At 38.1% G+C, this 23,038-nt stretch overlaps 1 protein-coding gene across 1 annotated transcript; it reads right to left on the reverse strand.

Moving 5' to 3' along the window:
* Window positions 1-4,058: 4,058 nt before the first annotated feature.
* Window positions 4,059-17,353, reverse strand: XKR9 (XK related 9). Its single transcript, XM_061448300.1, has 4 exons — window positions 17,093-17,353; window positions 13,788-14,333; window positions 7,292-7,515; window positions 4,059-6,360 (listed from the first exon to the last, which is right to left on the reverse strand). The coding sequence occupies exons 2-4, from the start codon at window positions 14,060-14,062 to the stop codon at window positions 5,717-5,719; spliced, it is 1,143 nt and encodes a 380-aa protein (XP_061304284.1). The 5' UTR covers window positions 14,063-14,333; window positions 17,093-17,353; the 3' UTR covers window positions 4,059-5,716.
* Window positions 17,354-23,038: the final 5,685 nt, after the last annotated feature.

Below are 23,038 nucleotides of genomic sequence, written 5' to 3' on the forward strand. Positions count from 1 at the left end.
TTATCCAATTCAAACAATACAACAGATGGTTTACAAAACTGTCAACAGCAGGTGGCAGTTGCATGTATCCCCAGGTAGTGTAACTTTAACCTGTCAAATGCATTTCTTCTCTCAGCTGAATAATGGAAAGATTCACAGTGTTGTGTAGGATATACTTTCAGAAAACCCGAAATCGAGACATAACAGAATTATAAAAAGCCAATTATGTTTTTCCTGAAGTCTCACAAACTTTTATGAGAATATCTAGCCAAAATCTGGTGACTAAACATTCGTCAATGAAGAGAACCTGTTCTCTACAGTATGGGCTGAATAGTCTCTGAAGGAAGCCAGACCCTAAAGAAGGCAGGAGCTGAACTTCACCTTACAGGAAAAAACAAGTACCTGAAGGAGGACCAAGAGATAAGAAAATGCTTCTGCACGAAAGTATTTGTGCTACAGTGCATTGAGCATGAGTCCCTGAGAGACATGGTGTCAAAAAAAAAAAAAATTTAAACTGTAATAATTATATAAAAATAGGATTATATCCTGTGGGCACAAGTAATCCAGCTGATAGACTCAGCAGTAGCTGGAGTACTGCCTAAAGATATTGGTCCTGCAGTTCAAGGAGGACATGGGCAACAGCATGTCTAGAAGACAAGATATACAAGATTAAGGTTTCATGCATTTGGCATTCTGAGAACATGATAATAATCTTCAAATATGTAAAATACTGCTTCACAGAAGAAGGAAACCATCTGCTCTGCTAGGCAGGGAGGACAAGAAGGGTCTAAGACTGCAGTAAAGAGGCTGGACATAGCAGGTTTCTGACTGACAAGACTAGATTTGGGGGAAGATTACCTGGGACGTTGTGTTTTTCAGAACCAGTAAGAAGACTTCTGCCAGGAATGGCACAAGTACAGAGGTCCTGCCATAAGGCAACCTACAAAATTATGTCTGAGGTACTTTTCTGCTCTACTACAGTTTAAGACGCTTCAAGTTTGACCAAATGTATGGAGTATGCCATATGGAATATGGCTGAAAAACACCAGCTCCCACTGTCTCCAGGAACATTTAGCCCTTGGTTTTCAGCAGCTGACCTACTCCCCACATAACAAAATTGGTAACCGTCTCATTTTCCAGCGTTTGTAGGTTCCCATTAAAAATTACCTGTGCTCAATTAGAGAGATTTAAGATTACTTCTGAGTGCTGAGCAGGCAAGGCATGACATAACTTTACTGCCAACTTCTTGTCGCATAGTATTTGCAACAGATATATAGTCTTCTAAGTAGTGTCACCCTGGACACATCGACAAAGTGCCAGTAGTAGTAACAACAATGGTAATGATGATGAAGATTTTGTATGGAGATTAGCAAAATCACACTAGTTTCTGATTCACGAATGCGCATTTGAAACCCTTTTTATCCTTTGTCATTCTGCTCTGCTATTCACAGCTGCGTTCATTTCAGAAATAAAAATGGTATGCCAAAAATAGAAACATATATGGAAACAAACCTACAGTCATAGAAAGGCCAGTGCAGTTTGTAGCTTCAGCAAGTGTTAGCAGGCTAAGGTAAACTTGAAGAATTACTCTCCTTCACACCAAGGTCTACATTTTACTAAGCTGTAATGTAAGATTCGCAAGTGAGAATCTTCAGTATAATTTGTATTTGTTATATGTCAGCTAATTGGAGGTAAAAGAAGAAAAATTTTTTATGAAAGTGGATTCGAAAGGGTTATCTGCATTCCATTCAAACATTGATTGTACAGCCCACCTACTTTGCTATTCTTCTATTCAAAATCTGTAAAATTAAACTGAAGTGCTAGCAAGTAGAGAAGAGCATGAAGAGGTAGAACAGGAAAATTCTGACAATGACAAGTACATGTATTGCCTCAGGATCAGACAAGATAAATTGTTTAATCTCTCAAAACTTATCTTTTTTTCAGAAGAATCTGCACATGGTGAAAACAGTGGGCAGAATGTAAGTAGCTAAAACCAGCTACCTTTGAGATGTGCTCATGCTTCTACACTGCATAAAAGATGTCAGTTTTGAAACCATCTTTGAGATGTAAGACTTTATGGCAGAAAAAAAGAGCTGGTACTTTAATATCTAAATATAAAAAGGTTAATGTTTGGATTTAGGGCTTTTAGAAAGAAATATGTATAGTACCAGTAACAAGCAAGAGGTGGAACTTGTCACTCTAAAGGGTTAAAGTTAACTTTAGTCTTCCACCATTCACCCTCTGGTACGGTGTCTTCATAAATTTCCCCTGTTTATGGAGTGCTTTTGATGGCAAGCAATTCTTTGTTGAAAGTTAAGTGCTCTTTTATATGAATAAATAAAGAAGGCTTTGGTTTGAATGAATACATTATTTTGACAAATGTTTATTGGAAACCCAATTATGGCTTCATAAATCAGTGCTATCTGTGGTACATCAGGTGAGCTCACCCATGCCATCAAATGGCACATTGAATATTAGTAGGATAATTAAAACAATTCTGTTGAATGTTGTCCCTCTTACCCAGGTCTGACAGTAGTCAAAACAGGAAGAAAATGTTTATTATTTTTATTTAATTTATTAAAATACTTCTTGTAAGAGGTAATGGACATACTTAACAAAGAAGAAAAAAACACATTTGTTTTCAATTTGCAGCTAGATGAAAATGACAAGGTCAGGCACAATTCATGAACAGAATGACAGCTGAATTTTAAGAGTCGGCAGAGAAGAGAAAAGATATGTATGAAGTCTATTGTTTGCACTTTACACCTAGGTGAAGCAGGGCTTTGTTTTGTCTGAAGTGGTCACTGATGATATGAAATATGTCTAGAGTCAATTCATGTGCTTCCTTGTCCTCCCTGGTACAGTGATTCTGAGTTAGAATGACCAAATTACAGAGAAGCTATTTTCATAACTATGAAAATGAAGGGAATCAAAGCGAAGGTCTTGAACTCGAGGTTGAGCAGAAAGGAAGGAGGTTAAAACTGACAACAAATAAATAAGTCTACAGGGGACAAGCTAACAGGAATTCCCATCTCTTGAGGCTCTCTGGCTGATGACAGCAAAATAGAGATGTTCACAGTATCTGTGGCAGGACACCAAAGATCTGTTTAAGCTTTAAGAAAAGAATCTGCATGATTTCCCAAAGTATTGTTTCCAAGGTTGAGGATATAGCTATATTTATTATATTCACTAGGACTTAGAAGCATAAAATAGGGATCAAAACTTCAGTAATTTTATTTTATGTGTACATGAATTAGTGTGATATAAATAGCCATCCAGATGCCTGTTTTACTAACTCAACTTCAGCATGACATTCTTCTCAATGGCACAGAAGAGGGAATGAGGAGATATAAGGAGAAAACCAGAAAGCAGCACAACATTCAGCTTTTCACCCATGAAAGAAAATGAGCGTTAGATGTTAGCTAGGGAGTTGGCAATGAAATATGTTTATATGGAATTTACCAGTTCACTGAAAGGAAAAAAAAAAATCACCAAGACAACTTTTTTTTGTTTCACCTGAAGTAACCTTCCTCCAGAGCAAATCAGGCTCCAAATTCCTGACATCTGGCAGCACACAGGCAACCTGGAGGCCACAGGGTCGAAGCTCCCACATTAGTACTTCTCAGTTCATATTTCCCCAGAGATCTGCTTCTCAGATAATGTACGAAGTTGAAGTAACAGACAAATTTTTGTCATTTTCTGCAAGATAGACATAATATTCTCCCTATTCCATTGTACCTTGCCCTCATTCTTTCTCAGGATTTCAGGTAGACAAACAATAAGTGCGGGAAACAATGTAGAACTATTTAGCATCCTATTTTTTCATAGCAAAATAAGAGTTCATTCAGCCTAAAAGCAGGCATGCACTTTGCTACCAAGGGCACCATCACCAGCAATAAATACTCTGTAGATGACAATTCAGGGCACTCACAGTGCATGAAGCAGGATGGAGCCATGGGCTTTTTCTCTTACTTAAGCAGTCATTTCAGGGCAAACAAACCTAGAAATCTCTTTCCCAGAGTAGAGGAGTGAAAATACTGGTTTCTATATTCATTTTAGAAAAAAAAAAAAAAATGAATTGTGCTTTTTTAGCTCTTAACTTCTGGACCCATGTTCTAGTTCCCCTTAAATAGAAATGAGGGATTTTAGAAGTAAACTCTTTCTACTATGCTTCTTTCTCATCCATATCCTCAAAAAGGCAGACCACTCAGCCCAAGAAATGAATTTGCTGTAGTAGGATTAGGGAGATATAAGTGGTTGGCCTGGTAAAGAGAACTATGGAAATGGAACAGGAAAGAGACACTTTTAGAAACTTCCCCAAGCTGTGCTAATGCTGGAAGGGTAACAAGAAAAAGGCAGTCTGCAGTCCATCACCTTGACAAAAAGACTCAAGACACAGCTCTTCAACACCCTAGTTATCAACCAAAGCATCAGCCCTTCCTCAAAGTTTCATGGAAGTTTGTTGTCAATCAATAATGCTAACAGATTTGGTTTGTGGCAAAGTTTATCAGTTTTTCTTATCTCTAGTCTCTCTTCTCAAGCCTTGTTTCCTCCCTTTGCCTGTGGCTACTCTAAATGCACATGTGAATTACTGGAAGGGATTAGGGGGGAGAAAAAAAGCCCTGGTTTTCATAGTTCAGATTTCAAATGCAGCAGTTCTGAAAGACTTAGCCTTAGATTTTATTTCTGAAGAAGCTTGGCTATCTACCTTATTCCCACTGTTATTGATTTGGCATTTGAACACGGGACTGAAGTATTGTCCAATTTCACTCTGCCATCTGCCAAAAAACCTTGAGGGACAAGCTGATTATTCTATCGTTCCCAAACCCTGTGAGTGCAGTGCATCAGGACAGTCGCTTCTCTTTTCTACAGTGACAAAAGAAACTGCACCACTGCACACCTTGCATAGCCTCCTTTTTCAACAGAAACCAGCATTTAAAGTATTATATCTTAGAGCTCAAAAGAGAGGAAAGCTTCAGGGAAGATAGTTCTTTTATATGCAAGACTCATGTTGCCATCCATAAATCACTCAGGCTGCTATTATAATCCAGAGGAACAAGCTGGTATCACCCCTAAACACAGAAGGTTGTGAGAGAGATTATCAGAACAAAACCAATAAAGGGGTCATTAAAACACCTAGAAGTTAAAACACTTGAAAATAGCTCCCCAGATTTTCTTGTGGCAAGACAGTGATTGAGCCATAAATCAAAGCTATTCTTCTTCAGGCGATATTCAGAAAGAAGGCCATACAATTTGTAACTCTCCTCATCTAAAGAACTGCAGCTTTTACGCTAATGGGGAGAAGCAGATAACTGATCACCACCCTCTATTATTTCAAATGCACTCCTTTCCTTCCAGCAAGAACAGAAAAGCAAGCTTTGTTTTTAATAGAGTCAACATAAATTAATAGAATATTGTTTTAATGCTAGCTTTCATTTGATTAACTTTTAGCATTCCCTATGTTTTATTCGCATTGCTAAAAATGGAAACAGTGGATTGTGTTAGCTGGATTAAGTTACTTTTTTTTCAGAAGTTACTTTGACCAGAACATAGAGAAATATTCATGTTAGAAAGGCTTTGTACAGCATCACTGAAAACAATAGTTATTCAGAGCAAGTAACTCTGATCCATTATGCACTACTCAACCACAATGCATGAGAAAAAAATGACAGAGGAACAGGCTGTCCAGCAAGCATTTGCTTTGGAGTCCACACAATTAAAAAAAAAACTACATTGTTCACTGCATTATGAAATTTTGAAATCTACAGATTCTCACTCTATCTTTGTGTCTGGCATCTCCATCAACTTCATCTGAACATGCCTGTGGTCTGCAATAAGAAGTGGGATGAAAACACCTATAATAAACAACAAGAAAAGTAATACCTAACACCAGACTAAGAATAGTTAGGATGCTCACAATTATAAAACTTATTTCCATAATAATTGAAGGTTTCCAGAACAGGTATACAAACAGAATACCTAGAGTTACAACAGTGTGAGTAGCATAATAAATAGAAATGCAAACTTTTGTTTTTCTCCCCTTTATGTTAAAAAAGGTAAAAATTAGAATGATTCCAACAACAGTTCTGTACAGATATTCCATCTTCTTAGATTTGCAAAATGTCGTATGTTGTTTCACAGTCCAGGTGAAGCCACAGATCCAAAGAAGTATCAGCAGAATTACAGAACTTCTAACACTTAGTAGCATGACCAGTGTAATACTGAGTATCCAAGAAGTGATGGTAAGAAGTTTGTAGAAGAGATACACTACCTTGGAAAGCACAGGAAATTCATCTTTATCAGGCAGAGATTTTCGTAATGAAATCTGATAATCAACCACTGAAAAGGAGATACCACAAAAGGACATAATAATGGCAACATCTATACAAAACAAAAGAAAAAATGTTAGACCAAACAAAAAGATGTCTATTTTATGTTATAATTTCTGAATGAACTTTTGGATAAGTTCATGTTTTGTTAACACTTTCTTTATAGCAATTTCATATTTCCTCCATGCTCCTGAACAAGTCACCTTCATTTTAAGGCTCAGTTTAGTCACCTAAATCTAGGCACCTAATACTGCTTGGTATGCTTCTGGACATTAATTAATTGCCTAAATTGTGTGTTGTATTTGCCATCTCCATTCACAGGTGACTTAGAAATTCACAAAGTATAGCAAATAGCCCATAAAAAATTTTCAGCAGCTGATACTAGCTCTGGGTTGTCTATAATGAGGAAATCTATAAGCAAGACTTGACCCTTCACATGGTCATATTTAAAGTCAATGTCTTGCCAATAATTCTGCTAGTTTTAGAGCTGGAAATGGTATAGTTGCTGTCTTGCTTCTGAGAGTTGAACCATATCATCATATGGTTCTCTTCATCATATTGCACTCTGCAATGCTGACATAGTCTTTTCTGACTCTGCTCCTCATCTGTAACACAAATGATGGTAGTGACAAAACACAGGGGTACTCTAAATACATTACTGATTCCCAGATGCTCATTTTGCAGTTTTAAAAGAAACTGTAAATAAAAGCACACAAAACAAGCTGTTCTGCAAATTATATACTAACTGTATTACTTTGAAGTGATGTATCATGTTTATATTAGATACTGTGACTTGTTATAGTGAAATCTTTCTTCTCATGGATTGAGCAGAATGGACCATCTATTAGTCAGAAGTTCTAACTAAATGCAGAGTAATCATACAGCACAGTATATCTTTTCCAAGGCATGTTTAAAATGTTATCTAATCACGAGTTATCTTTTAGGTAAGAAACTCAACTTGCAAATTAAGGAGAAAGACTCACATTGAGAGAAATTACTTTTGCCATATTCCATGAGGATATAAATCTGGACACAAAGTTGTGGTGTGGTCTCAAGAAAAGTCTTGAATACCCCGAGCATGTTAATATCAGTCACTACGTCAATGGCTTGCTTTTGAAGGAAGTTGGGAGAGTCTGTTTCTGGTGCATCTCCACTGTTTTTTTGTTTAAATGCAGCTTGGTAGCCATATTTCAAAGCAAACCAATACCTATAAAAAAGGAGACTTGATTAGACAGTGGCTTTTAGAAGTACAACTCAATAAAACGATATAGCCTAACAAAGTTTTTTCCAATGTCATTCTCCATTCACATTTTATCTTTCAATGTAATACAGCACCTTCTGCTAAGATAAAATTTTGTTTGATATCTATTTAGTATCAGTGATATCAGATAATAATTTAAGCCTAGCAATACCAGTGCAATGTAAAAACTACTAAAGACTAATGACACTTGCCTGAATAAGTATTTCAAGCTTTATTTTGTTACATTCTTATTTCTTTAGAAGTACTGCATTTCTGAAAATTCCCCTAGCATCTCTCCTCAGTCTCTTTTTGAGATACTTGTTCAATTTTTTTGTATCCTTTTAAGAGTAATAGTGAATATCCAGTTGTGAACATCCATATCTATATAATATAGATCCATAAGCCCCAAGGATAATATCTGATGAATTGCAAACATGCAACAGGCTAAAACAATCACTACACTATCATTTTCTAAATACTCAGGAAGACTATAAATTCAGAACATTATTTTCAAGACACATGGGTTCCTGGGTTGACAGATTCTGTTAATAATCTGAGTGGTTTTACATGAAGAAGCCATTTAGCTTGACAAATAAGTGTATCTGAATGACTTTTAGAACAGTTCTGGTTTATTTTCAATTAAGCTTAAATGAACATTTCCTCTCAAAGAGCAGTAAATTCAAAGATACATGGAATTTGTCACAACTGGTATATATTCTGTGTGGTAAAGAATCTTTTCTGTTCAGGATAGCTCTAATGCTGTGCTTAGGGATAAATAAAAGCTAGCTCTTATTCTCATTTTCAAGACCCTTGTTTCAGGCCTGGAGGTGGGTATAGCACCTTAGAGGGGAGAAAATGCTTAAGTTTTAATCAGAAATCATTTTGATAACTAAGAGAGCAACCAGCTATTGTATATGATAATCAGTACAGATGTGTTTAGCAAAACAGGATGGTGGCTACAACCTGATGTAGGATGAGATCTGCAGCTGCTGGAAATAATAGTACTTCTGCTGTCCCTATTCATAGAATGTTTTGGGTTGGAAGGAACCTTAAAGACCATCTGGTTCCAAACTCCTGCCATGGGCAGGGACAACTTCCACTAGACCAGGTTGCTCAAAGCCCTATCCAATCTGGCCTTGAACATTGCAAGCACACAGAGAAGCCACAGCTTCTCTGGACAATGTGTGTTAATGAACACGTACAGAGACACACAGCCCTGGTGATGATGTGACTCACTGAACTACTGCTTTGGAAGCCAAGGGAGGTAGGCAATGCCCTTTACTGTGATAGGTTAATTGGGAAAATTGCCCATAAACAGGATTTTGATTATAACAGCCTTCAAAAATCACTTTTAAGCCTTGTGTCATGGTTTAATCCTAGCTGGTAACTCAGAAGGACCAGGGGGTATTGGTAGATGAGAAAATGAACATGAGCCAACAGTGTGTGCTCACAGCCCCGAAAGCCAACAGTACCCTGGGCTGCATCAAAAGGAGTGTGACCAGCAGGTCGAAGGAGGTGATCCTGCCCCTCTACTCTGCTCTCAAGAGATCTCACTTGGAGTATTGTGTGCAGTTCTGGTGTCCTCAACGTAAAAAGGACATGGAACTGTTGGAACAAGTCCAGAGGAGGGCCACGAGGATGATCAGGGGACTGGAGCACCTCCCGTATGAAGGCAGGCTGAGAAAGTTGGGGCTGTTCAGCTTGGAGAAGAGAAGGCTGCATGGAGACCTCATAGCAGCCTTCCAGTATCTGAAGGAGGCCTATAGGGATGCTGGGGATGGACTCTTCATTAGGGACTGTAGTGATAGGACAAGGGGTAATGGGTTAAAACTTAAACAGGGAAAGTTTAGATTGGATATAAGGAAGAAATTCTTTACTGTTAGGGTTGTGAGGCACTGGAGTGGGTTGGCCAGGGAAGTTGTGAATGCTCCATCCCTGGTGGTGTTCAAGGGCCAAGTTGGACAGAGCCTTGGGTGACATGGTTTAGTGTGAGGTGTCCCTGCTCATGGCAGGGGGGATGGAACTAGATGATCTTAAGGTCCTTTCCAACCTAACTATTCTATGATTCTATGATTCTAAGCCTGCCTGGGAAAGGCAAGGTTCTATGCCTTAGCTTGTCTCCTACTTCCATTCCTGAAGGCTGCACCTAAGATGATTTCAAGATTCATGCTGAAGTGCCACAGGTTGCCAATTCCTTGATTGTCCATAGGATCATATACATTACAGACCCCATGAAACACATGCAGTTGCATTTCGCTTACACAGAAAACTGGGAACAACAGATCATTAGACACCTGGATCTTACAGAATCACCCGGTACCAGTATGACATTGGAGCATAGTCCCCTTCTGCTTACAAACAGATCTAGGAAGAATTCCTGGCTCCTCCAGATGTTAAAAGTTTAACACCTTCACCACCTTTAAAGACCAAATCCTATAACCACACAGGAGAAAGTGTCGGTGGTTCTTCCATAGCTATAAGTAAGACAGCCAGGATTTGCAGGTCGTGGGCTAACTGCACGCTAAAGAAATCATGACTTATTCCTTGGTATGTTAAACCACATTGACCATACAAGTGAGAATTGCTGCCTGGAAGCATCAGTAACAGGTGTGGGGCAGCTACGTTACTACTGAGAAGCTTTACAGGAAGATCCTTTGACCTTCCCCTTGCAGAGACTTACAGACTGCAGCCCTGCCATTCAGGCCATACTGTGAGCTGGCTTTAGATCTATCATTCCCAAAGGACACCGTTTTCTACTTTTATGTTTTTGTGTATTTATCTTACTGTTCTCTGAATAATTGCTCATAAGCAAAGAATCAAACTGTCTGGCAAGGCATCTATAGGTTTTTCCGTTTATACAAAAACTAGTATTCTAAAACATCTGGCTCTTGTATCCAAGATGTAAACATCTAAAGAGTTTGCAGTGTTTTCAAGAAAAAAAAAATGGGGTGGACCAATCTATTACTTGTCCGCGGACTCATCCACCAGAACCTGTGTTTGTCCAAGCAGCAAGAATTGGAAACCAGCTGCACAAATTTCAAGCTGCAGAGCTCATAGCTAAGAAGGCAGATGGTACGCAAGTCAAGAACCAGAGGTGTTGTAAAAGCAGTATTTCAGCTGGATGCACAGCTGTGCATCACTCGTCAGTTTTCAGAAGCATACTCGTTCTCAGTATGGTATAATAGGCTTATATTATTATAAGATGGTATGCTATAGCATTTTTCACTATTTCAGTCCACACTAAAGGGTAGGTCAGGCTCAAGTTTTCCACCCTCTATGTCCTTGAATGATACTGCAAACTGCTACACATTAGTGTACTCCAGAATTGATACTGAGCCCCAGCAAAATGTCCCCTTTTTCCACATCCACTGACTGTGTTACTGTCTTTATGTTGACTGTTATGTCACAGTCTGTTTTCAGTGATACCAACATCTGTGTGGCCCATTTAAATGTATCAGGCTGAAAATCATTTCAATCAGCATAGCTAATATATGCTTCACCAACTTAATCTTGTCTCCTTGCAGGGAATAATATTGCATATGGCCATAAAGGTCTACATTCTTTCAATTAAAAGAAATTAAAGCCTTATTAGAGATTAAATAATTTTAATTCAATTTTTTCTCTATTGTTAATACATATATGTACGTAACTGTATACACATATATGATTTCTTTATTTATGATTTATCATTGGTGGTGTGACAACACAACCAGACTGATTCCCATTGTGCTGTGCACTGTACAAATGTAACATAGTTGAGCTCCCTGATTCAAAATGGAGCAAGAGGTGTAAAAGGTATACAAGGGAGGGAAGAAGGTAAGAAAGAAAGAAATGAAGGAAGATAATTTGGTAAGATGCATTCACATCTCACGATTCAGGAATCCTCAGTTCACTGGATAAATCATAATTACTGGGTAGGCCCCTATTTTCCTCTGTAGTGAAAGCAGAATAAAGGCTCCCATCCCAGATGACCTTCTGGAGAAGCTCACCTTAACAAGCATGACCTGACTCCTAACTAAATCTATTTTTAGCCATTGGCTGTAGAGATAAACCTGAGAGACTCATTGTCTAAATTAACTGGATAAATAAAAAAGATGATGAAGAGGGAGAACAGAAGGGGGTTGTACATGGATACGCCTAAGAAAACACATATAACAGAAAGTATGTAATAGTTGATCACAAAGGTACAAGAACAGTTGGCAGCCTGCTACTATCAATTTATACTTTACAATATGCACTATCACACTGCTGAATTTTGAGGAGTGGCTGAAAGAACTTTGTAATTTATACGTATCAACTTGAACATTTTCCAAGCATAAGTGGCAGCACAGGAGAAAATATTTGTGCAATAAAGAACAAGTGGACAACACTGTTTGGTGCAAAGGTCAAAATTATGTGTACTAGATAATAAGCCACTCAGAGAAGATGGGGCTAATTCTGGGAAGGAAACTTCAAAAAGCATAGAAATTCATGGTAAGAGGTAATAATTTGAAAGGGTATGAGTTCAGGTAAATCCAACAGTTTATTACTTTAGGGTACTACTTTAGAGTTAAGCTAAATCATTAAGATTCTTCCATAAAGGCAGCATTTTTAACAGATACAAGCACTGAGTCAAGATTACGGTGTCTAGAGTTATAGACAATCAGAGCTTGGATCTGAATTCTGAAAGTCTTTGTTGAAAGGTGAAATAGAAAATTGTCTTGGAGATAGGCACTTAACAGCAGGAAATTTTAGGGGCAACCTGGGAGGGTAAAACGAAGCCGAAGGTGAAACCAGAATTACTATCCTGAACAGATTACAGAGGATGAGGTCACGGAAGAGAAAGGGGAAGGGGAGTTTTGGCCAGACACTGAAAGAGCAGTTCCTGCTGTTCTACACCACACATACTGGTTTAACATTTATCATCAGTTATCAGAAAAAGCAGTCAGGGCTGTAATTTCTTTTGGAAGAAACAAACTCAGAGAGCCAGGTTTCTAAGTCGCAAGTACAAGAACGGCACACCCAGCCATAACTGAAGACGAAAAGCTTTGGGGACTGACAAAAAGAAGTGTACCACAGTGGACCCCAAGACATCCCCTCTCAAAGGTGGAACCTGGGAGAGTCCCTGTGGCCAGGTCTTTGTTTATCTCACAGAAACCAACCCATGTCCATGGATCTGGTTAGTGAATAAGAAACCATTCAGAGAAACTGAAGAAGGATCTTCTTTTTCTTCAAAATGTAGTCTTTCTAATTTTTTCTAATACCTGGCAGCAGAAAAATCAAACCTGTCTCAGCAAAAACTCCTCTGTGAAATCTAAAACGTCATGATTGTAAGAGGAGAAGGAGCAGGAAAGTAAAACTGACAGGTAAAAGGAAAAAGAATATCAAAAGTTAATTGTGACACCTAAAAGCTCTATCATTTTCCTTAATCTATCATAACACCAAGTGCATAAAACATGTGTGAGGGAAATTTTTACACTGGCATAAACACATCTTTCATCACTACCCATAGAATTGTATAGCAAGTTAAAGGAGGTAAGTAAGTATTAAATATTTTAGTAAGTGCCTTTGATAAGTCTAGATTCACTCATGTTCCTTGCATGCTGCATACCCAAAAATTCAGGACTTTTCACCTGTTTTAAAATTTTCTCTATAATGATAATTTTATAGCAAAGCCACCACAGAATGTTAAGCATATGGTATCTTAAACTATTCCTGGACATGTGTCTTTCAGCAAACAAAGGTTCCTGTCATAATCAACACAGTTCCTGTGGAAAATACTGCTGCAAGTATTCTTACTAACTATTCAACTATTCATTTCTCTCCTGAATGTTGGTGGGGTTTCTACATATGGTTAGACTCTCAGGTTCAAAAATTATGTCTTACCTCAGCTATCTCACCTGCTTAGTGTAATCAAATGAATCCCCTTCTTAACATAACTTTTAAAACTATATTTATTGGTTACAAGTGTTACTTTGTAAAGTAGGCATTTTTATTAAGTATGCTGTGTCAAAAGGCTGATGAATCAAAGAGAGTTAGGTTGTGAATTATAAAAATTATTAATTAAAGGTAAAATGAAAGAAGATCAACATTTCCCTCAAAATCTGACATAATTTACCCCTGTCATAGCAGACAAAAATCCATTTTCTTACATGGAGCAATAATTGTTATGTCCCTAAAGCCACATCAAGCATTTCTTAATAAACTGTCTTAAAGCAACACGATTACTCACTTTAAAATAGATTTTTAAATCTGCTTACCTTATAAAAATTCCACACTGGAAGAGATGAACTAGGAAAATCCATTTCAGCTTCCCAGTATCAGTACATTCCCAGTCATTTTTAAACCACTCATAACTGAATATCTGAGTTATTAATAATGAAAGACCTCTAAAACACAGTATCAATATACTCCAAGAATATTGTCCTTGACAGAAATATTTACTAGCTACCCAGAAGTCCACTCCAATATCAACTACATAAATTATAATTCCACCAAATAAAAAAATAAAATTCTGCTTAGTAAATTTCATCATGCATTAGACTGTTACTTTGTCATCATGTAAAGGACAGTCAGAATTAATCTAAATGCTTTCCTACAACAGAGTCTTTTTCCTGATACCACCTGCTCATAGTGCTTTCTACACAGGAAAATTGGGTTATGCATTTTATTATGCCAAAAGGACTTGCATTTTTCTGTATTCTTGATTTCAATATTAAATTAACTTCACTGAGGCAGGTCTATTCTGGAAAAGCTACATGTAAATTATCTTTTTAGTTGACGTAGTCATTCTTCATTACTGGTTCCTAAAAAGAAGAAATAAAAAGGAAGATCAGCAGTTATAATATTTTCTTTTAATGTATCACAGAGCAATTCTCACATACATTTAAATAAAGTACAAAATGCAGAATGTACCGAGATATTAGTGAACAAGAGAAGCTGCACCTCTGAACTTGCTGAGGTCACCCACTCTCTCAACCACAGTGACTCTCCACTTACGAAGCAGCTGTTGAGATAATTCTTAACAGTTGCAAAACACTAAGAAACAAGCTTACTTCTACTAGTTTTTAAAGCCAGTTTATGGAAAAAAAAAAGATTGATTCCTTCCCAGAACTTTCTTAACTTCTGAGATCTTCTCCCTTAGTGTGCACAGCACAAAACACTGAGAAAACTGATGTCTTGAGTATACACAACTGTATCAACATACACTTCATTATGTAATTTCCAACCCCGTTACTGCATTTGTGTGCATCCATCTAGTGGTTTCATCATTTCTGTTTTTTTATTTCCATATGCAGCACAAAAGTTCTGAATAGGATTGCAGCTCTCCTGTTAAAGAGGCTTGCAAGGAGCCAGACCTGCACCAGTCTACACTTCTTTGGGAAATGTCTCCCAACCTGAGTAGTAGCTAGACAGAAATGACCTAACCACATAGCCTGCTACAAACAAAATCAATTCACAGTTAGAACTACCTTAATATTGCCCAGTATTGCAAGGGTTCTTGGACCTTACACATCTTTCCTCTGTAGAGCCATGGTGTTTGGCAGGTGAAACAAAAGCTGTAACAAAGTCCATCTTCTGTTTCATTCATTTCCACCTCTGCAAAGCTATAAGCATTAAAATGAGAAAGTCCCTTATTTCATTTGCAAAGCTTAGGAAAAAGATGCTGGCAACAATCCCAAAGGATGGGATCCAGGACATGCCAAAGCACAGGGTTTGGGCTTGTACCAGTGCCAAACAGCAGCAGACAATACATGGGAACAGCTGCACCAGGGAACTCAGGGCAGGGGAAGGGCATGTGGAGGCAGACTTTAGATTTCTGCGAATTCAGGCACACTGCCACAGAAGAATGAGATGAGACAATTGGTTAATATCCCATGAAAAAAGGTAATGATTATTCGTTGCTTGTGTTGACTGGGCTAGTCTGTGCTGTGACCCAGGTACTAAAAAAGAGATCTTAAGCTTTTAATTTCCAAATGAAAACAAGTAGGAACATAACAACCTTAAAAGGTGCTCAGTGTCTGAACATTTATTTTTTTTTTAAATCTAAGCCCTAGATACTTCTAGCCTCTTGTTCTGTCTCCTCCTTAGGTTTCATATCCTGGCCCAGAAAAGGTCAGAAAGATCAGGCGATCTAATAGCTGGGATAGCTGGAATACTTTTACTGTTCTTTCCTAGCCTCAGCAACAAAATGCCATTAATCTCTTTCAAATAATTTCATCAATTTAGATCAAATTCACAGTCAAGACTGGGGCATAAGTTTGATGCAAAGTCCAGCATAAACTGAATTTTGTGTTTACAAGTATTTCATAATCTGAAAACTTGTGTAAGACTCAATTTAAGAGTTTATTACTAGGGTGCATTCAAGAAAATTCTAAGGGAAACTGTATTTACTCTCTGTAAGAATATCATGTCATTCTGCAGCTTGATGTACCACTTTTGTATCCTTTTTTGTGGCAAGAACATTATGCATGTTTTTTAGGACAGATAAAAGAAAAATATAACAGGTTCATTACTTGACTGTTGCAGGAAAAACAGCTGTAAAAGTTAATTCAATAACTGGATCCAAACAGAATGTTCTTTGGTTAGGCAATTAATGAAGTAGGCAATATACCAAGGTTCACATGTAATGAGTAATGATGTATGCATTTGAGTGGCAAGGAGTAGGCTCTAATTTTGTACCTGAAATTAATAAACAGCGTAACTGGATTTCTCCCTTTTTACAACCTCTGTATCCTTTTGTATCTGATCACTTCACAAAGAGGAATTATCCCACTATCATATTACCCCTAATAAGAAAGGAAGTTTTACAGGCTATGCGCAGATTCCTCTGAAACAGCAGCATAAGGAGTAGCTGTGAGCCAGGTGATTTCTACTTCTGACACACATACTGCCCAAACTTCTGCTATGCCAGCAACCTGCAAACCTGTCTGGATGTCTTGGTCATATATGAAGCCATCAGGTAAGCTGAGATAAATAAGGAGCCATACATTATAAAGCATGCCAGCTTGCTCATAGTCTCATAATTATCTTGAATAAGGGATCTAGTCTTGAAAGAGCCTTGGAATGGCTGGTAAAACATAGGGTTTATATTTTGCTTATGGTAACCTAAAAAAAAAAAAAAGTCTATCAGAGACTCACAAATCTGAATTCCCAAACTTCAGTATCTTAATACCAAGCCCAAGAACAAATGCCTGCTCACAGGTGCACATGAAATCTCTGTTGAAGATCTCAGCCCTTAATATCCCCTATATTTTATGCATGATAGCACTCCAAAGAGCACCATGGCCTCATGTACCAGGTGGGGGACTATTAAGTGCCACAGGAGAGAGTGTCTTGTATCAGTCACAGTTATTGTCCCTGGTCTTACTAAATATATGAGATCTAACATGACATGAGCAAGAAAAGTAATGTGTTTGCCAGCCAACATAAATATAAAGCTGTTCTAAAAAATAATATACTTCTACAGAATCATTCTGTGAAAAAACAGAAACAATAAAATGTGATTAACAAGGCCTTCAGTTCTCACAATATGTAGAAAATGCTACATAAAATGCAGACTTACCTTAATATTGGCCATGGATAGAGATTTTTCACTTTTAAAAAGTATAGATTTGCATATTTGCAGGTTTCATATTCATACCTTTACAAGACTTGTATTCCAAGAAAAGATAAAGGGCTTACTGACATAACACAAACAGAAGCTAAAATTATATGAAAACCACATGACACAGTTAATGATTTGCTACCTGTCAAGAACAGTCATTCTTCTATGTTATAAAAATTCTATTCTAAAACTTTAGTTTAGAAGTCCCTTTCTATACTTAGTACTAAGTTCAATATAAAATTTCCTACAACAAATTAATTTCATGCTTTATCCATAAAAGTAAGAAAACAAGCAAACAAAGAGTATCACTTTCCCTCTGTATGGTTATACATGTGTATACATGTTCAAATTTAGACTCTTAGTTTGCTAGATGTATTGATATTTATAGGAACATATACTGTAGATGTGTTTCTAGAAATATATATACATTTATTTATTTGCACACACATTTATGTATCTCAAAGATTTATGAAAAAAAAATCTCTTTGACTATAACTGAAAACTGTAGTACAATGCACTTTAAAATATGTACAAAAAGCTTTTCAGTGCAATGATACATGAAGAAAATGCACGCGTCCAGGGACATGTGACTCCTGGTAAAAACACAGGAGTTCGCAAGAGTCTGCTCGAGCTGAGCTATGGGCAGTCAACATACATACATACAATTTTAATGCATGTTTAAAGAGCTGCAGGTGTTGTGATTCAGCCTCTATGACTGTGCTGCACAGGATAATACCCTCAGCCAGAGACACTTACAGTTTTTCTAGCTCCCAGGGACAGAAAATACAATCCTACCTGTGTCTTCACAGGAAATAGTATCAGTGCTTCGCCTTCCTGTTTCCCCCTTATAGGTTAGCAACATCCTAAACCTAAGCAGTTTTTGCAGTGCTTGAAATACCATTATTTTCATGTGATCACTTGAAGAACAGAATGAACAGATCAAATTAATTTTCCAAAACTTAAAAAACCAGTGTCTGAATCTACAGGAGTACTGCATAATTCCTGGTTCTATTGCACATGGCTCATTCCTGCAAGACAACACACTGGGAAAACAACTTAAGACATCAGCGAGGCAATGTATTATCCATAACAGCCTTCTGAATAAGTGCAGCAGAGGCCTTTCTGTTGGTGCAGAATCATCTCAGTGATGATTCAAAACTAACAGGCCCACTGCACGCATGCCCAACAAGCTCTTCATAATGGCTGTGAGCATCATGACTGCACTAATTCAAAATGAATTTGTATATTGCTCCACAATAAGATAACTTCAGAGAATAAGCAGCTCAGCAATTACACCACCTGTTCTGTCCTATACATGATCAAATGAATGCAAGCACTCTGTCAGAATATAGTTTTTGTGGACAGTATTTCTTTCAATGTTGGACTGAGCTACTGTGTGTTTTTGCAGCAAATTGAAGGTCTGATACCAGCATAAACCTACGTAATTTTTCCTAAGAAAACCAAAAGTGATTCATCATGCCCATCCTGCTTTAAATGCCTGTCTTGATGGTTCTACTTGAAGAAAATCTGCTGTAATGGACTGGGGTACTGGTTCTTCACAATCCTCACTTGACTCGATGGATGAGACTGCAAGAGTAGCTGCAGACAAGACAAAACTGGCAAACTGACTGTGGACTAGACTATCTACATTTAGCAGCTTTTACCAAGACTGCCCCTCTCCATGGATGTGGGCAGATTTCAAAAGCAACTGCCTTCCATTACAACAGAGGGCTCTTTCAAATCCCAAAAAGTCACTATTGATCTATCATTCCTTTATGTTTGAAGAATTTTGGTCATCTGAGATATGTTCTGCCTGAAATATAAAAATATACATAATTTACCAGCAGAGCAATAAATACAGTATATACTTAGACAGGTATATACTTTAAATTCTTATAGTTCCACCTCAGCTTTCTTAAATTTGTAATAGGCTTTGCAAGCTATTTGCCCAAATAGTCACTAAGTTCCTACACCTTTAAAGGAGGGCATCTTAAATCAGACAAGTCACAAACTTACTGCTGTGACCATTGTTGTTATTAAAAAATTACAAAAACCCTGTTACACAGAGAGAGAAAAAAGCTTTGTGTAGCTCATTCTTGGAGTGTAAACCAGGCAGTTCAGGAGCTAAATTACTGTCTGGATTAATTGTTTTCTAGTTACACTTGCCACCGAAGAAAGCACATCACTAAATTGTGACAGAACTCCTATGGTATTCAGTGCAGATCCTGTTATTTGCTTCCAAACAGGGTAGGAAGGACCTTTTTTCTCTGCTTTAATTAGTATTAACAGGACATTGTATATTTTATCTTTGGAAGAGTTGACTTATTCCAGACACTGGAAACTAAGGTACTCACTAGGACTAGCATAGAAATAAACAGGATGAAACACTAAGCTAAAAAACTTTGGGATTTTTGAAGATTCCTTCTGTGTTTTACTTTTTCTACTTAAGGTTTGCAGTCAATGAATATTTCTGCCATCAGTATTTATGGAAGTTACTGAAGAAAATGTATGGTCTGAAATAATGTGTTGACTGATGGCTTCCGCTCAGTGTAATAGATTCATCTGCTTTTTCATTAATTACTCCAATGCCAGTACTCAAAGGTGCTAAAAAATGCAAACAGTGACCTTGTGGGATTTTCAGAAATGCCAAACTGCATTTTGTGTCTCTTACAGTTGTAGAAATTCAGTTCTCCACCAAATATCACATTGTCTATCACCAGAAACCTCACTTTAGGTTTTTTGGTTGTTTCTTTTTTGTGTGTGTGTGGTTTTTTGTTGTTTTTTTTTTAACATTCCCTGCCTCAGGATATCTATGATTCTATGATTTTTCCCCTCAAATTTTTGTCTTAACAACATAAACCAGTGAACCAAAAGAACTTGAGGGTATACACACATATTTTCTAGTACTACATTACAGCGTATAATAGCAAGACATTTACTACATGCCTGTTAACCCCCATATTATAAGAGAAATAACAGTTTTTTAAACCCATGAGCTTATGCAAGATACGATGATCGTAGAACCTGTACTTCACTACTCAAAAGCACCCACTTCTGCCACCTACGGACGAAACAGATTCATAACTCCTACCTAACGCTGGAAAATTTATTCTTTCAGCAGCAGACAGTGACAGTTGCAGTAAGCATTCCCTGGGGAACAAGTCCACAATTCCCTAAACAGCTTTAATGTAGGGAAAAAAATCTTGTGATGTTATATATATATAAAACCGGCATCTTGCTGCTGCTGAGTTATCAATGACCTGACAACTTCATGTAAATCAGTTCAGAAATCTCTAAACTTCCAAAATTTTCTTAGAATTTCTTAGAAATGGGAAACCACTTTTCTTAGAATAGGAAACCTTTGCTTAGGTAATACCTTCTTCTAGTGACATAGCAACTAAACTCTACCTATAGACTGCAAATGGGTTGAATGTACCACCAAATTGGTGTAGACATGCTACAAAGTCAGCATAATATTGCACCTCATGATTAGGTAAGTTCAGGTCTAGCCACGGTTTCTTATAAAACAGTATACAGGAAAATTATACGAGAAGAGACTGAAATACTGTGTATTGGGGTGTTGCTTACTTCAGCAGCATACCTGCACACAAAAAGGCTTCTTTCCTTTGACCTGAAACATCCTTTCTGTTATCTGTAGTTCATGCTTTGATGAGCTTGTAAATAAAAAAATAAATGTAATGGGTTTATAACTCAAGTAAAATTTTGGCCTATCAGATAAATCAAAGAAATTGGCTTGGAGGCTTAAATATAGGCATGGACCTTACCTGTACTGTGGCAGAATTTCTGTTCATGGCTTTTGTGATGCCTAGCAACTAACAGCTGCAGTCGAAGTCCGTGTCCAGGAGTAGACTTGTTTAATTGCTGCATACTACAGGCCTGCAACCCATACTGCCAGCAGGCCTCTTATGCATCACTCTATGGCTGAATGGGTGTCTGTAAGGTAATGAACACTGTTTGTGCAGCTGAAGAATTAGCTAGCACTGTAAGTGTACTAACTATAGCTGAATTGGAACTGATGAAACAACTCAAATTGGCCCTTGGACCGAAAATGCAGTGCTGCTGTCTGTGACCAGGCAGCTGAAAGGCACCATTTGTTCTCTGACCTTGCAGGCCACCTGAAAATCAGAAGTTCGTAGTCAACACTAGCAAGCATGGCATGGCTAAGCAGGTAGAAGGGCCTGCCTCAGAGCTGCCTCTCTGCCTCGTGCCAACCCCTGCCTTGCACTCCCCAGGAAGCCAAACACATCAGGTGGATCTGTGGCAGATTGAGAACCTGCAATATGGGAAGGAGAAAAGAGATGTAGTGTTAGAGTTTGTCATGCAAGGCAAGATGCAGACCTTTGTTAGTATGCCAAAGACTTTAATAGCTCATCTCCCAGCATGTACTACTGGTATTACTTGCCCACATTAGCATTTAAGCAGACCAGAAAATTTAAAGTTTCATGAAGATGCGAAGTCCTGTTGAAGCCACCTAATTTTGTTTTTCAGTTACATGCTGTACTCTGAGTTGTTTTTCTAACAAGTCATTTGGAAGTTTGTCTATCAAGATCATGTTTAGGAATTTCTGCCCCTTCAGAAGGCAGTTGGATTCTGTTGTTTGACCAGGCAAATCCTAGAAACGGCCCCAGATGGCATATAAGGGTTGCAACTCTGTTTTCATATAAAGAAAAAACATTTGAACAACAATTTGCTATCACCAAACACTTTTTTGTACTTTGTATTGCTATGATCACCTTAAAAATTTACATTTATTTGTTACAGGTAATATCTAGGATTAGGATCTGATATAGGTATAAACCAATGAGATAATATTTGAAATTCTAATATTGGTAAAGTTGCTCATACGAATATTATCTGCTCTGATTTCAGGTTAAATTAGCTTTATGCTTCATTTGCAGGTACTTTAAGGAGAGAACAAGTCTGCTCTAATTTCTCTAACAATGCCAGTTGAAAAGCAATTTATCAGGCGTTTCAGAGGGGACATTGCAAAGCTAAAAAGGTGAATTTCAGCACCTCGCAGACTCTAGAATGAATGCTGTTTGCAAACACAGTGTTACTATTTGGATGATATTGACAAAATTTCACAAAGTCACAGAATGTTTGAGGTTAGAAGGGGCCCTTCTGCTCAAGCAGGGCCACCTAGAACCAGCTACTAGGACCATGTCCAGACAGGTTTTCAGTATCACCAAGGATGGAGATTCCATAACCTCCTTGGAGAACCTGTGCCAGTGCTCAGTCACTCTCACAGTGAAAAAGTGTTTCCTGACGTTCAGAGAGAACCTCCTGTGTTTCAGATTGTGCCCACTGCTTCTGGTCTTGTCACTGGGCCCTGTGAGAAGACCAGAGACAATGGTCCTGTGACAACTTGACTCCATCGTTTATGCATCATCCCTTCAGGCATTACATACATTGATGAGATCCCTCCTGAGCCTTCTCTTCTCCAGGCGGGACAGTCCCAGCTCTCTCAGCCTTTCATCACATGAGAGATATCCAGTCCCTTCACCACTTTAATGTCCTTTCACTGGAACGCCCTCCAGCACCTCCCCATTTTAATTTAAAATGCCGAAACCTAGATAGCTCTTATATGACACACAGGAGCATATATAACTCCTATATATGCTGTCAAGCAGGCATGTTCTCAAAATATGCAGCAGATGCAGCTTGTAGCTACAACAAATTCCTGCAGCTTTAGATGCCAGCAGAGCCCAGACCTGCCTCTCACAGAGCAGCAGCGAGGCACCGACCAGCCAAAGAAGAGTATCGCCTTTATTCCACCGAATTACCACAATGTTTGAGGTGTTTCTGGCGGCTGCTTTTAACCGAAAACCGCCGCCGTCCTGCCCCGGCAGCGTCCGGGAAACACCGCCTCACAACCGGGCGGAA

Source organism: Pezoporus flaviventris, unplaced genomic scaffold (genome assembly GCF_033815535.1).
Source record: "Pezoporus flaviventris isolate CSIRO_AGI_PZ_B2104156 unplaced genomic scaffold, CSIRO_AGI_Pfla_v1 ptg000007l, whole genome shotgun sequence".
NCBI classification, from domain to species: Eukaryota; Metazoa; Chordata; class Aves; order Psittaciformes; family Psittacidae; genus Pezoporus; species Pezoporus flaviventris.